The sequence below is a fragment of the Cydia strobilella genome, chromosome 9 (genome assembly GCF_947568885.1).
Source record: "Cydia strobilella chromosome 9, ilCydStro3.1, whole genome shotgun sequence".
Lineage (NCBI taxonomy): Eukaryota > Metazoa > Arthropoda > Insecta > Lepidoptera > Tortricidae > Cydia > Cydia strobilella.
The window spans coordinates 2,362,005-2,377,655 of record NC_086049.1 but is presented as its reverse complement, the minus strand read 5'-3'; the positions used below and the strand labels follow the sequence as shown (position 1 = coordinate 2,377,655).

The 15,651-nt window shown below is 36.8% G+C and overlaps 3 protein-coding genes and 1 long non-coding RNA gene across 5 annotated transcripts in view; 3 read left to right on the top strand and 1 right to left on the bottom strand.

Moving 5' to 3' along the window:
• The window catches only part of LOC134744096 (evolutionarily conserved signaling intermediate in Toll pathway, mitochondrial), a 502,842-nt gene extending 492,652 nt beyond the window's left edge, over window positions 1-10,190 (bottom strand). Inside the window, exons 1-5 of one of the 2 annotated variants that reach the window (XM_063677784.1) lie at window positions 9,611-10,190; window positions 8,549-8,775; window positions 8,217-8,424; window positions 7,892-8,014; window positions 7,209-7,386 (exon numbers count right to left, since the gene is read on the bottom strand). In XM_063677784.1, coding sequence (XP_063533854.1) covers window positions 7,209-7,386; window positions 7,892-8,014; window positions 8,217-8,424; window positions 8,549-8,775; window positions 9,611-9,995 — 1,121 coding nt within the window. In that variant the 5' untranslated portion in view covers window positions 9,996-10,190. Of the gene's footprint in view, window positions 1-7,169; window positions 7,387-7,891; window positions 8,015-8,216; window positions 8,425-8,548; window positions 8,776-9,610 lie in introns of those variants that run through there. The other variant, XM_063677785.1, reaches the window with a different exon arrangement.
• LOC134744115 (uncharacterized) overlaps window positions 1-15,651 on the top strand; it is an 86,565-nt gene that overhangs the window by 3,828 nt on the left and 67,086 nt on the right. The window lies entirely within an intron of this gene.
• LOC134744103 (TM2 domain-containing protein CG10795) lies at window positions 1,826-7,162 on the top strand. Its single transcript, XM_063677794.1, has 3 exons — window positions 1,826-2,204; window positions 2,582-2,829; window positions 5,016-7,162. Exons 1-3 carry the CDS (start codon window positions 1,967-1,969, stop codon window positions 5,136-5,138), a joined length of 609 nt encoding a protein of 202 aa, XP_063533864.1. The 5' UTR covers window positions 1,826-1,966; the 3' UTR covers window positions 5,139-7,162.
• The window catches only part of LOC134744102 (uncharacterized), a 38,096-nt gene continuing 32,949 nt past the window's right edge, over window positions 10,505-15,651 (top strand). Inside the window, exon 1 of the mRNA XM_063677793.1 lies at window positions 10,505-10,720. Within this exon, the coding sequence (XP_063533863.1) occupies window positions 10,666-10,720 (55 nt within the window). The 5' untranslated portion in view covers window positions 10,505-10,665. The remainder of the gene's footprint in view (window positions 10,721-15,651) is intronic.

Genomic DNA, 15,651 nt, shown 5'->3' with positions numbered 1-15,651 from the left:
CAACAGAAATACATCATCTGTGAAAATTTCAACTGTCTAGCTATCACGGTTCATGAGATACAGCCTGGTGACAGACAGACGGACAGCGAAGTATTAGTAATAGGGTCCCGTTTTTACCCCTTGGGTACGGAACCCTAATAAAAAAGACATTAATGATCATTGATGAATGTTCCTTTTATTAATATTGTTGGTCACAAAACTCAACTTTTTATTTCAGATTTCCAAAGGACGAGGAATAGGGGATATTACTGCAATGTTCTGCCACCAGAGTGCAGCACTAGCTTTTTTAGTGCACCGTAGAGTAACTTATTCATACTGTACCTTTAACAGGTTTTTGACAAGTTTTCAGGGGACCTACCGGAAAACTCGAATCCGAAATTTCGTTATCTAGCTGCCTCTTTATCGCTCGAATACGCAAGAGTGACAGAGATGTTAAATAACGAAAGTTCGATTTTCTTGTTTCGCGATAGACCCTCAGATTGTGATAATGGCGCCACCTACGCCGAGTTTCGCGTAATATTCCCTATTATTAAATAATAAAAAAATATTACACGAACGTTTTTTTTTATTATTTCCTATTTGGTACAGTCAGCTGCAGAGAAAAGGTACCCCACGTCCATACTAATTTACAGAACTTTGTATGCAGGGGGGTGCCTTTTCTCTGCAGCTGACTGTACATGACTAGAAACTATACTTAGTCTTTTAGCATTAGAAAAAACGGTAAACCATTTCCACGTGTCTTTTTATTGACAAGTTTTTTTATAAATATAACAATATTTTACTTATGAAAGCAAAAGTATGTAAATGATCGTATATTATATTTGTTGTGACTTATTTTCCAAGTGTTTTTCGATAAAACGACACGTTAAGATCGCTCGCCTTCTTTCTAATGATAAAAAAACGAGAGGTATAGTTAGACGGTTCTGGGTGGTAGACTGCAAATGAGATAAAAGCTATATTAGGTACATGCATTAATCCTCATATCAGGCGGCTCTTTGATTCCAAGGATTGCATAATTTTTATACTTTTTAACGATTTTTAGAATATGAAAATTATAAAAAGTGTAAAAGTTATGCAATCCTTGTATTCCACGCATTTCATTTCATTTCATTTCATTTCAACGAGCCGCCTGCTACAGATTTCTTGAAATTGCCGCGTTTTTTCAGGTTCATCTTTCATTAGCCAGACTATTATCAATTTGCCAATTTCGTGATTATTATTTTACACGGCACATAAACTTATGCATAATTTATCGATATAAAAAGTCGACACAGTTACATCCCTAGCAAATTATCAAACTTATGACACCGTACGTAAATGAGAAATAACAAGCATATATGCATCTCTTTTCGGCACATTATCTAATTCGTAAGGAAGTAAAGTACGGGTATACATATTTGCGAAGCATTTTTGCCCGACTTCTATGCTTTAGTCATTATCCTGAGCCAATTATGCTTGTAGAGTGAGATGCAAAATTACATGGACACAGTCATTATGAATGAATTATAAAGTAGCAGTTGCGTATATTGTTTGTATCGGCCCGGGGCTTTACTTGCAAGTTTAGCTTATGCTTGCACATGCACAAGTTGCTAGATTAGCATGGTTCGCTATGGCTATGTGGGCTATACCTATTGTACACGCGATACATAAAACTTGTCCAAGTGACTTAATTTGGGCCATGTGCAAGAGCAATTTTCGAAGCGTTGATTTTCGATGTGTCATTGTATCCGAACGCTACTGATTGACATTTGTCATTAGTGACGTTTATCGAGTGAATGGAGTTATTGGAGTTGTTTCATTTCATTCATTCATCGTGGATTGGATGCTTATCGTATTGCAAATAGAATTGTAATCCTATAAATTAATTCAATATTGAATTAATAATGTGCAGTAATGTAGTAGAAAAACCTTTAAAAATGTGGCTCTGAAAGTGTAATGTGTTGTTAATATACCCAATTACTCCTACATGTGGCAGTCGGAGCCAGCTATGACGACAAAACATTTTATACTCGTCTGTTTACTATTTTTCTGTTCGTCAACTCTGGCTTCAGACGAGCCGAAGGAATTCGTGGTAGACTGTAGTACATTAAGGTTAGGGCAGTACATTTGCCCGGATCCGGGCATAGACCAAATAGATCCCGATACGCAGCAGTTTAGAGGCTGTTCTCCTGGGAAAGATGTACCTTCAGAGGGGGAGGCAGAAGGTAAGTCATTTCAATCTAAAAACTATTAGAAATCGTCGACTAAATGTACCATAATGAAAAGTATTGAACCAATGCTGTGTTTTTTGGCTTTTTCCTGTTTGTTTATTTTACTATGTTGCAGAATAATAATAGGTTTGCTAATCCTAATACATTATAACTGTTCAGATGTTTGGTTTATGTCATAAAATTGGTGCTGCTTATGGTTATAGAGTATTTACATTATAGTAGACACAAACCAAATTGATAACCGGGGTCATCATCCCTTTCACTCTGCCTAAGTTTTACGACCCTGGTCGTCAGTTTGGTTACGTCGTCTTGGTCGTCTACTTTACTGTTGCTTACAGTCTGGCACAAAAAATAAACATTTTTATTTTCAGTGTTATGCAGAGCTGCTGACGGAATAAAATGTGAAGGAACCTCAAATTCCACATTCAAAAGAAAGATGCCATGCAAATGGACAAACGGGTACTCGTTAGAGATAGCGCTGCTGCTGTCCGTGTTCCTAGGGATGTTTGGATTGGACCGGTTCTATCTCGGATATCCGGGCATCGGGCTGGCAAAGTTGTGCACCTTAGGGTTCATGTTCTTGGGGCAGCTGTTGGATATTATCCTGATAGCTGCACAGGTAATTTAATTTTAAAGTGGTTGCAAACCTTATTCTTGAGCCCTCAGGCGTAAACCCTCAACTCACTCCTACGCTTTCCTGTCTGTGACCTGTATACAGTGTTGGCGAATGTTAATTGCAATTAGCTATTAACCAGTCCAAATTGAACCGTAAACCGTAACGGACGGTTACAGTTAACGGTTCAATTTGTACTGGTTAATTGCATTAACGTTTCGGCCAACACTGCCTGTATAGTATTTTTTCCTACTTGAACTCCTCATAAAGGATTTTTGAGCCCCTAGGAATCAATCATTCATGTCTTTTAATCATTTTATATGTACCTAGTCGGCTCATAAGTTCTGTCATATACATAGTATCAAATAAAATCAAAAGTTTAAGTTTATTCCGTATAATTTGTACAGCGTTTGAAGGCTTATAAACTAGAGAATCTAAATGTATAACATTTATTCAAAATGACCGCCATAATTATCTACACAGGCTTGAAGTCTTCGTGGCCAGTCGTCAATGGATTCACGCACCACTTTCATGTCGATATTGGCCACTGCCGTAGCAAGAGATTTTTTCAGCGAGTCTAGATTTGCATGAGGTTTTGAGCACACCTTTTCCTCTAAATACTGCCATATTTTATAGTCTAAAGGATTAAGATCTGGGCTAGAGGAGGGCCAATCTTCATGCCGTATTTATACGTTCATAAGTTCATAAGTCGATTTTATTGGAGGCGAGCCAGGCTTGTGTAGACTTTGCCTTATAGGCTGGAGCAGTCCTGCTGGAAAACCCAATGCTGGTTTAGAAACATCGTATGGGATAGTGGTTTCACAATATTAGTCAACACCGTGTCTTGGTACACGTTGGCACTAGTTTTTACTCCTTTCTCACAAAAATGCATACTAGTGACGCCCGCATAAGAAACTCCCAGCCAAACCATCACAGATGAAGGGTGATGATCTCTTTGAATACGGGTAATGCTATTAGACGCTTCTTTACTATTGCGAGCGTACACTCTATCATTTTGTTTATTACAGTTTTCTTCTATGTCAAAAATTTTCTCGTCCGAAAACAGTATACAACGGTGCTTATTTTTAGCGTACTTCTTCAATAAAGCTTTAGATCTTTTAAGCCTTAAAGCTTTAAGCCGACCATTGAGAAGATGGCCAGTTTTTCGTTTATAAGCACGAAGTCTCAGGTCTTGATTAAGCACTCTTTTCACCGTGTTTTTGCTCAAACCCATCTGGAGGGCCATAACTTTTTGTTTCCTAGCGGGATTTCTGGCAATGCGTGCCCTAATTGCTTGTACAACCGCTGGAGTCCTAGCTGTACGCGGACGACCGCTTCTTTTCTTGTCATTTAAACTAGAGACCTCACTGTATCTTTCTATGGTACGATACACAAATCTTAAGAGAATTTTAAATTTTCAAGTAGCTTAAAAATTTTAGTCGGCGAGTGACCACAACGATATAGTGCAATTATTGCGGTACGGCTATCTTTAAGCGTCCACTCCATGTTGAAGAAAACAGAAAATTGCAAAATTATACTACTCAAATATTTAATAAAGATTCGAAATTCAAATGCAGAACGGTTTTTGTTTTAGGAGTTCCAAATTTAAATTTTAAAGGCCAGTGACAGAACTTATGAGCCGACTAGGTATGTATGTAAACATTTGTGTCAGAGTCTAGTCAACGGTCCCACTTTGTCGCTTACTATAAGGATGAGATTTTGCTTGTATCTTTATACAAATAACCCGTCCTTATGGCAAGCGACGAAGTGGGACTTTTTGCTTGGAATTGACGCCTTTTATTGCACATAAGACAGGTTGAAATTATTATCTGACTTATCCGAGTCAAATGTTGAAAGGACTGACATTGATACATGTTAGATTCATGTTCAGTACTTGCTGGCAGCTTGACAATAAGGCACTTTCACCTTCTAAAGTCTAAACCAATAGATTCAAATCAAATCCTATTTCATACTAATTAGTTTCTCAAAACTAGTGCCAGCGCTAATTGTTATTTATTGGCCGGGTCCATACAGAGCAAGCATACGCGCGAGGCAATTTCCTCGCGCACATAACGGCCACAGCTACAGCTTGTTAATAGAGGATACAAGCTCCTTTAACATGCTGTAGCTAAAAGCCGAGATAATTTTAAGAAGCTGATGGCAATTGAATGACTCTTCCATTAATTTCACAGGTTGTAGGTCCATCAGACGGCTCAGCCTACGTCATCCCCTACTACGGCGCCGGCGTCACAGTCATCCGCAGCGACAACGAGACCTACCTCCTACCGCAGACCGACTGGCACAACATCACTTGACAGTGGGGCACGATCTCTTTTGTCGAAGATGAGGACTATGAGTGGACTTGATTGTGGGAGTTCTATTATGTTGGTTAATTTTATTTTTGGGGTCCAATATTTTTAACTGAGGGCCTGATAAGCCAATTTTGTTAGCAGTACCTAAAATTCCGCAATTTTTTTAAATGTTGGCACAAAGTGACAACATTTCAATTTCCCACCTTTTTCTTCTGTCAAATTTGTTTGCCAGGTTTGTCGTAGGCCAGATTGGAAGGTTCGCGGGCCGTACTTGGTTTACTAATGTATTGCCAAAAATCGTTTCCCAAAGTATTACTTCCCAAACTTTTTTACGCAAATTATCATTTGGCAAAATTTCATTTCGCAAATTTTCATAATCCAACCTAACCTAACCCAACCTAGTACGTCATTTTCATTTCGCAAATATGGGGTTGGGAAATGAAATGGTTGCGAAGTAAAAAACTTGCTAAAATTTCATTTGGGAAATGAAACTGATGCCATAAGTTTGTTCCCGCCGTACTTTGAAGACCCTTATTTTAACACATTCTGAGTACGAGCTTCGTGTATAGGTATTTGAAGTGAAGCGGGAATATGAGAGAGGGGGCAGTTAAGCTTTTCTATGATTGCTTAGAGCTTGTGTGTTGGTTCTATGTAACAAAGGTGAATATGCTAAGAAATCATTAATTGGGGCTAGCGCAAATGACGCGTCTTTTTGTAGTAAAAAATAATGATCTCTTTATAATGAAATCAAAGAGAGATTGGGTGTGGCACATTAGTCGTAGCACCAGCAGCAGTGTTCTTATGTAAAGACTGCTTACCGGAAATAGCCAGGTCCACACAGAGCGAGCATACGCGCGAGGCAATTTCTTCGCGCACAAAACGGCCAGTGTAGACATGCCTCGGCCGAGGCGGCGCGCGCGAGGCACGTCTAAAAATAGTAAAAATGTCGATACAATAAGCGCGCCTATGCTGTGTGTGGACCTGGCTAATATCATATCGTCGGAAGGCCCCCCAACAACATACTGTTGCGCGACTTACGAAATGATGTCCAGGGGTGCTAGCCCCTCAGTTCGGAGATCTTTATATCTCAAAAAAGACACCTCCCCGGTTTCTTTTTAGCCAGGGTAAATCTTGGCACTATGATTCTTGTAGTTGACCTGTATGTACCCTTGCCACGAGTCACTGACAGTGTCAACACTAACATTTACGCTAAGGTCTATGTAACTTACTTTCTATGCATCTTGCTCGTACTAACATATTAGTGCGAGCGAGATGTAGGATCAGGGGTCCCTGTGTGTAGACTTCTACAGGAATGAAATAGAATAAATTTTTGAGTGTTAAAAACTTAGTCTTATTTTTACCCGCGTTTTATATTTACCCCACCTGACCCTATAGAAAGAAAATTACGTAGACTTTAGCGTATATGTCAATGTTGACACTGTCAGTGACTCGTGGTACGGGTACTGATGGCAGAAAAGAGTGTTCACATTACTGGGCATAGTGAGTGAGCTCTTAAATTTTGTGATATAACGTAGACATGTACATTATAATTCATATGTATACATATTTAAGTATCTGCATACCTTAAATACATGGCGAAAATAGTATCCTAGTCCATTTATCTTAAAAATTGACATTGTAATACGTTCATAACATTGGTATACTTAGTGCAAGTAGTGTAATTTCACAAAATCAGCCATCATAAGTTTGACTTTTTCACAGAGTTGAAAGGTAGGCAGAATTAGAGTTAAGACAATATTGTGATTTAATAACACGTCGATTTCCTCGTGTTCACAAGCGACACGCACACATACACAGAACGAGGGCTGAGCGGTGAATGACTAACCAGTACGTTAGTATGTGTGCGTGCGAAATCGGCTTGCCATGAAGTCATAATTTTGCATTAGCGACCCTACCTCTATCTGTCAACTCTGGGTATAAAATCTATAAAAGTTTCATAGATTTTGTGGTACTAATCAGAGCGTTTTAGGCTAAGCCAATTTACCTACCAAATACAAAATAAAACCATGTACATAATTCATCTAGTTTTATTACTAACAATAATATATTTACTAGCTTGTGCCAGCCACCTTTTCCTTTTCATTCCCTGTCGCCGGTTGCGTCTCAGGTACCGTAAGGTCGTTGGGTGGCGCTGTGAGTGTGAACATAACTGGTATGTTGGACAGGAGAGGGTTGCCGTTCTTTTCTAATAATCTTATCCAAGAGAGTAGGGAGTCCCTTGACGATGTTCCTGAAAAGTAATATATGTTCAATAGCGCTATATTTTCGCTATAGTACTAAACTTTATTGTAACGAAATGGGGTTGGCCGGTCGAAGTGTTTAGCAGATGGCGCCAGCATAGCTTGCCCTGTCAATCCCAAGAATTGTGTCAAATTTTGTTTTTTTAATGCCCTGGATGCCAGCCCTTTAAGCCAAATCTCATAAAAAGAAGGGGAAAGCTATGATGGCGCCATCTCTGCAAACCTTTGACAGTTGTCAACCCTATTATCGTATAAGCCTTCTCCAGGTATACGTGTAAATATAATTTCAACCTTAACGGTCCGAGTTAAGGCTCAAATTGGGTTAAATTTTCGCAAAATGTGACTCTTTAGATGTACCCTACCCACCACCAATACTAAACTTAAATATACTTAAGGCACTAAGAGAGTGAATGAGAGACAAATGCGGATTATCATCACTTGACAACGTTACGCTTGGCACTAAATACATATCCTAGAAAAAAAAGTATTTATTACCTGTAGCACATACAGATAGTATAGTTCCATCATCTTGTTCATGCACTATACATCTGTTTGACGGTAATGTCGTTTGTCCAATGAAGCCAGGTATGCCTGAAGGCTTTTTGAGGTTAGAAACATCTGAAAAAATAACATTTTATTAGTATAGAAGGGTGTTTACAAAGTGTTATGGATATCTAAACTACTAAGCCGATTTTGACACATGGCATAGGTTACTTTTTAACCGACTTTGAAAGAGGTTTTTAATGTTGTCGAAAATCTTTTGTACAACTGTATTAAAAAGCAGAATGGGCCAGACTGGTCTTAACAATGAAAAACATACCATCAGGATCACTGTCATCCTTTATCTCTGGCCTGATCTTTCCCAGCAACAGGAAGTATGTGACAAACTGGTCCCGAATGCAAACTTTGTAGGGCCCTCTAACAACTAACGGTTCGTTTTCTGGCTGCTCGGCTAGTAGGATCTTCTGTGCGTCACTCTGGGCACTGACAATCCAGGTTTTGTCTAAGGATGCTTCTATTTCTTCTGCCTGAAATTATATTGTATTAAGAACAGAATTTGTATGTTTAAATTGTTTAACATCTAGTGGCCGCTCGGTCTGTGTGGACCCGGCTAATGATTAATGCAAGACAAAAAAAAAACGTAAAAGTTACCTGCCAAATTTCAACTCTAGTATCAGGATCAACTGAAGTAATCCTCTGTATAGCAAGTTTTGCTAGCTCCATCACATCACCTGGTAGCTCATCCGGCAAGTACCATGGACTCAGGTTCTTGAACTTAGGCATCCAGTACAGCATGCGCCAGAACTTCCGGAGTGGTATGCCTCTCCGTCCAAAGGTGTTTAGGAGTATTTGTTCCAGTTCCGAGTCGGGCATGACACCTAAAACAGTAAGAAAATATTTTCAATACATATTTTCATGCGAAAAAGACACTTCAGTGTTACAAACTTTTTGCAGTGTTGGGTTGGTTGATTGGTTGACAGACCATAGGGTATTTGACTACTAGTCAAATCAGTTTCTTTTTTCGAGCTGTTAAAACGATTTTGCTACTATGGAATTTATATGAAACACTAGCATGTGATGTCACAATCAAATTACCTACTCTTTATAGTTTTATATGGGTTTTAAAATAGAAATTGTGTCTAAAAATAACTTCTGTCTATGTTTCTCTATTAATTTTTTGGTACTTTATTTCATGCATGATTTAAAATGATTTATTTTAAATACATTCATATACCCTATTAACACATTCGTTGACACGAATGCTATAGCATTTGCGTAGTCTTTGGTTTCCTTTGGCCTATGACACATGACATCACTTACCGTCCGCGAATGTGATGTGTTAATAATAAATTGTTAGTTTATTTTACCAAACTGTATTTTACCGAAATTATTTTTACAAAGTAGTTTTTTTAATGTAGTACATAAGATCAACAAGGCTTAGTAAATGGGTCAAAATTGTTTTTGTTGTCTTGTTTTTTGACCCCAAAAAATGGGACGTGAGAGTGGAGCTTCACTTCCGTATGGGGTGAAATTTAGTTTTTAACTTTTGTCAAAAAAATTATAATCTACAGCTAGAAAGACATGCAATAGCACTCAACTTTTATTTATTTATTTGATGATAAAAGACATAAATAGATGCATGACAGTGTGGTCAGAAACAAGACAATGTAAAGAATTTTGACCCAAATATATAATTATATAGAAACTATATACCATTGTCTTCCATTTGTTCAAGCAAATCAACAGCACACTGCTGTTGCTTTGGATAATGCATGAACTCCGCTTGAAATATATTCTCAGCTATAAACTTTCCCTTCGGCAGCACTTCCACCAGCGCCTTATACACTTCAAGATCTTTCTGCACACCAAACTCTTTCATTCTTCCTAAAGCTGCGTAAATGAACTCGACGTGCCCCCGCCGCCGAATGTCCCGGCCTTCGAACATTTTAATCGCTTCCAAATACGTCTCTTTATTTTTTTGTGGCTTATTTACAAATGGATCATAGACAACGACCTTCTTTTCTGTACCCTCCCAACGCCTAAACAATATGTTTGGCGGCTTAGTTCGCAAAATATTTCTCAACATTTTTGTAGCCATTGTAGGTTATGTTATGAACTTTCTTATTCCTTCTTAGACTTATTTTGTAATTTGCATTAACGTGGCATTAACATATTTCACAATGACTCGTTTAAGTGATTCTTATGTTTTTAACCGCCTTTTATTAATGTTCTTGCATAAAAATTCGAGCAATAATAAATACATTGAACATCCAGCTGATGCTGATACTGACATTGACGTATGTCACAGTTGACAATTCACAAGACATTCTTACCATGCTAAAAATATTGCTAAAATATTTGTTGGGATATTTTCATTTTGAATAAACTTCTAATGAAATTTCTATTTAAATAAGAAAAGTATGATATATCTATTATACAGGTTACTAAATGTCTATAATGTACGTTTTATATTTATATTGTTTTTATTTGTGCTTCATTGTCAAACTACTGTTTGCGCGGCAGTTGCTGTCCACTCCACGCACTTGCTCATTCATTTCGTTTGGTTTTGTAAACAGTTGAGATTGATAAGTCAAGGGGATAGGACGTCTCGTCCTTAACAAAACTTGTCTACGTATTCAACTACGCGGAGTTGTGAACTTTTAATTAAAAAATATTAACTGAAGTTGATATGTGTTAAAGTGATCTAGGATTAAGTGATTGAAGTGAACATAAATTTTTTAAAACAAATATAACATTTTGCTAACAAAATGTGTAAATACATGGTTATCGGGCTTCTTGTTAGCTTGATTTTAACTTCAGCGGGTAAGTTTATACTTATTCTATTAGCACTTTTTCTCATTCAGGTGATGATCCAGGCAATGCAAAATAAGATCGAAAAGTCATATCAATGTGATCTTGTTTCAAGGTTGTCTTGTGATACAATAATTATTTATATTCAATAAACATGTTGGTATGCCGCGAGCGACTGCCGGGAAGGTAAAAACAGATTAAGAGGCTGTTAAGTGACATTTTAAAAAGTAATTTGCATGGTTATGGGTTAAACATAATGCCTACCTAAGAATATGCAAATTAATCCTATGTATTACTATCAAACCATATATTAGGTACTAAAAAAGCCTTTGGAATGATAAACTGTCCATATCGCTTTGGCAGCGAACTATTCATCTGGTTAGTTAGTTAGTTAGGTTAGTTATTTGTTTAATAACTTAGTTAAGAATTACCTTTAAGTTTTTTGGTCGGGGACTGAAAATCAGCGGTCCCTGAATCATCCATTTTACTGCACAAATATTTGTAAATTCTACCCGATTTTTTTATTGTAGTTGCAATTCATTGTTTTTGTCTTGGTAAATAATTTATTTTTATTTAATTTATTTATATAATATTGTATATTGAGGTCAGTATTTACCGACACGTGTATGGAAATTATAGAGGGTTCAAAGGAAAGAAAACTTTTTAAACGAAGTTATCCTTCCGGCCGAATGAACGAACCGGAGTTTCGTAAATATATCGCTCACTCTCACTACCCCTTCACAAATTGTATGTGACGTGAATTGTAATGCTTATAAAAATCCTCTATACGTACAGAATATTAGTTTTGATCATCTCAAAATTTAAAATTTAAAAAAAAAACAACAATGTTACAACGAGTTATCTATCTAGCGAGTTATACATTTATTTAAGAAACATTTCGAGACTTGAATTTAAAAAACCGCATTGAAATTAGTTTATAATTTGTTTCGGAGCTACGATGCCTACGATGCTACAGACAGACATACATGTTAAATCTTATCGACGGATTTAATAAAAGAAAATTTGTAAATAAAATAAAAAAGCATTAGGTATGTACTTTGTACACGCCTAATAAAATTAATAGGTAAAAATTAATTTTACAACGTACCCCTTCATAATATAGTTTAATTCTGGAATCCTCTAAAATATTCTCGTTTTAACCTTAAACTATATATAAGTAAATCCACGGATACATAATACATTTATATAAGTACATTGCAATACATATTTTAATTTGCAGTGGTTTTATTTTGCACGTTCACAAAATATCCACCTGTCAGATACCTACGTCAGATTAATGTATGATTGTGATTGCACACAGTACCAGGAACGCATTCCGATTTAAGATACAAGTAAACAAGCCTTAACATTATCGTTTTTCATAAATGTGTGATTGTAAGATCTGATAACAATATTTGCTGTACCTACCTTCAAATTTTGCAAGGGGCGTCCGTGGTTCAATTTTGGAATCATTCGCTTGCTCTGTTATCAATATTAGAACGAAGGGTTAAGCAACTACTTTGCCTCTTTGTAAAACAAACAATTACCTATTACTTATTTCAGGTACTTACCTACTTTGGGTACTTTATTAGCAAAAGTGGAAAGTATTCGTTATTATTATAACTTATAACAGTTATAACAAATAGTCATAAAAAGTCGTATGTAAAGAAGTCGGTTAATTGAATACCTTCATATCTTCTTATCAAGTTATCACACAAGTGAATTGTATATGGTGGTATAGCTGAATTGTGTAGGAGTACAAGCCGCGGACAATCGTGCCTGAGGAAGGATTCCCGACGAATTCGAAACATGTCGCCAAAAGCGATTAAAAACAATAGTGAGTGAAACCATACTGAATTTATTTAAATATTTTGATTTGTACAGGTTATTATAAGAAGACCTGTAGTCGAGCGGTATGGTATGGCTTTCAGACCGGAGGTTGTGGGTTCGTATCCCGTATGTTCGTAATATAACTTGACCCCGTACAAATAAATAAAAATATTTCATGTTGAATTTTTTTTTTAATTTTTTGTATGTTAGTACCTATATATCTAAGTAAATAACTTACTAGGTACATTATTGTTATAAATGAATGAATATACTTTATTTCAGACCATGTCCATATACATTTGAATTACATATTATTATAACATTTGGAGTTGAAACTCTAGGTCCATGTGGGGTCCCAGCGCGCACAAGTTGTTTGCAGAAATCGCGAAGCGTCTGGTTGACGTAACTGGTGACCGAAGAGCTGGCGGCTTCCTCGCACAACGTATCAGCATTGCGATACAGCGAGGAAATGCCGCCAGCATCCTTGGTACAATGCCTCAAGGGCCTATTTTAGATTTAAGCTAGTTATTAATTTCGTTTACGTAGTACTACATATATCTTGTATAACATTAGTTAACATTAATATTAAATTAGGTATATTTCCCGAGAACGGCTAATTAATAGTTCTAATAAATTGCCCAGAGATTGGCATATCGTTCCCACGTGGTATCCACGCTGGTCCGATACGGGTTGAGAACTTCACAAATTATAAATTTCAGAATTTATTTAGTATAATGTATAGTGGGCGATTATTGTTTCTTTACAGCCTCATGTGATATAAAAATATACAAACTTCCGCGTACTACAAACTACAAACATCATTTTTACTAGCGTGTGAACGTGAGCGCTAACGCTACTATAAATACGATACTGGCGGAGTACCGTGTCATTCCATCAGTTTGTTATGACTATAGGCTCCGATTTCAGCACTAAACCTGTGAATATACCCATTATGTGTATCATGTATGACCTAGGGGTCTAGTCAGCCTAACATCGTCAAAGCAGCTTAATAAATAAATAACACTCAATGCGTATGGGTTAGCCTCGTTCATAACTATTCCCAATTTTAAGTCGATAGCGTACGTAGTTCTCGAGATATTTAGCAATGTGCACCATAAGTGGTTTTTTTTTAAAATGTATTTGGTGCGGAACCCTAATAAAACTACTAGACCTTAGCGACCTCGGTGCATGTGTAGTTTTAAACCCCTTTGTAGCTACTTCCTCGTATTGGATAGAAAAGTACAGTAAACTTCTCCATTTACGAGAAAGAAGCAGATAACTGTTTTATAAAACTGCCTTTGCGGGTATGGCTTTACGAGTTACGTGGGTAATAATTAAATTTTTTAAGTAATCTGAGCCCGATAGAAGGTGAAACAGGCTGGACGCTGTGAAGGATAACATGCGTGCCAAACGGTATGCGAAAACCGTGCAAAGCGGTGAACATTTGGAAATTGGGTCCTGACTGGGACGCCGATACAGTAGCGTAGGAATTAACCAGGTTGAAAACGAAGATGAGATACATACATCACGGATCTGAATGCTAACTATTATACAGTGTGGAAAGAATGAATGGGCCCTGGAGGGAAAGTACCACAAAACCTTAAGTTAGCTCATTTTGCTTAAAGGAAACATTTTTTTATTTTTGAAAATAAATAAATAAATCCGTTTATTTCAAGACAACATAGGTCCACACATTACAATGTAAAAAAAGTATAATTAAAATTAAATAAATTAAATTAAAACAGAACAGCAATTTATAAAGAATATGTGCAAACAAAATTGCATTCAGTTTTTTTTTTTCAATTTTGCTTGTCTAGAAATATTCTTGAATACTAAATATTCGATTTTATGGATATTTTGTACGACAGACGAGTGTAAGGCCTAATGTTTCTTGGAGAAATGTTATCATTAACATTAACTGTATCACTGTATCGAATAGTAGAATAAAAGAGCGTGTTAATTTTTTTTAATTTTTAGGCGATTCAATTCCCGGGTGAAACAAGCTAATTTCAAAAAATCTTTGCATGCAGTTTTGTTTCTTTTTAAAAATAAAAGAATGTTTCCTTTAAGCAAAATGAGCTAACTTAAGGTTTTAAGGCACTTTCCTTCCAGGGCCCATTCATTCTTTTCACACTGTATACGAGTATTACACCATTCCCAATTCCTGTCTCTCCCTGTGCAACTAAAGATAACACAGCTAGCTGCAACATGTGCACTAGGTTCGCTACAAGTTCATTGTAGTCCTGACGTCACTCAGAATCTGTAGGTGTCAGGGATTTTACGCCCTACTATACCACCATACATCCAGAATAAGCGTGATCTCCCATCACACACAGTTACCTCATATCTCGGTATCAACTTATGGTGGTTTTGTCATGCTTCAAGAATAAGAAGGAGTATTTTTGTATACCGGGACGCTCTCTGGGCGCCGCTCCAATACTCCCACGCTATGATTATTGATACGCGAAACCAGACGTATGAAAACAATAATTGCTAGATAGACAATTCACACATTACAATTGAAGATTAATTTCTCCCGATAGTTCTCAAACGATGGAAATACTTCGTCCTTGTAAAACTTATTAGTTAATCTCACTTCTAAATACAAAATTCCATATTTTTATTGTACTCATTTTGGGATGATGGCGGGAAAAATTATAATTATGTTTATGTGACTGTGGTTTATATTATCATCATAGTGATGGGGCGTTTTTAGGAATAAAAAAAATCTACGAGTGCTAAGTCGAAGCTGGAACACTAGTGATGTTCATTATTATGATAGTTTAAACTCAAAACTTTACAGTAATACAGGATTTTCAATGAGTAAATGTCAGTGTTCGTGCCCCGAGTTCACATTTTACGGCCAAAAATGTTAACAGGGCCATAAATTCATATAAAACAATTACAAACGTAGCCCGAACCCCGAACTATGCTGCGCTGCGATAAATCCTGATTAGCCTTCGGCATAAGAAATTAATCCGTGGATTATTTCCATACGTGTATAAATAAGGGAATCTCCGATATTCACGTATTGAAATATTTCTCGGCTTTATACGAGGTGTTATTTTATCATTGTTAAATTACCTGTGGGTCATTTCGTTCGTAACTTTAAC

Excerpts from the sequence above, each read along its gene's own strand:
- LOC134744103 (XM_063677794.1), top strand. The coding sequence starts at position 1,967 with ATGTGGCAGTCGGAGCCAGCTATGACGACAAAACATTTTATACTCGTC. Across the intron at positions 2,205-2,581 it reads TTCAGAGGGGGAGGCAGAAG|TGTTATGCAGAGCTGCTGAC; the intron begins GTAAGTCATTTC and ends TTTTATTTTCAG. Across the intron at positions 2,830-5,015 it reads TTATCCTGATAGCTGCACAG|GTTGTAGGTCCATCAGACGG; the intron begins GTAATTTAATTT and ends TTAATTTCACAG.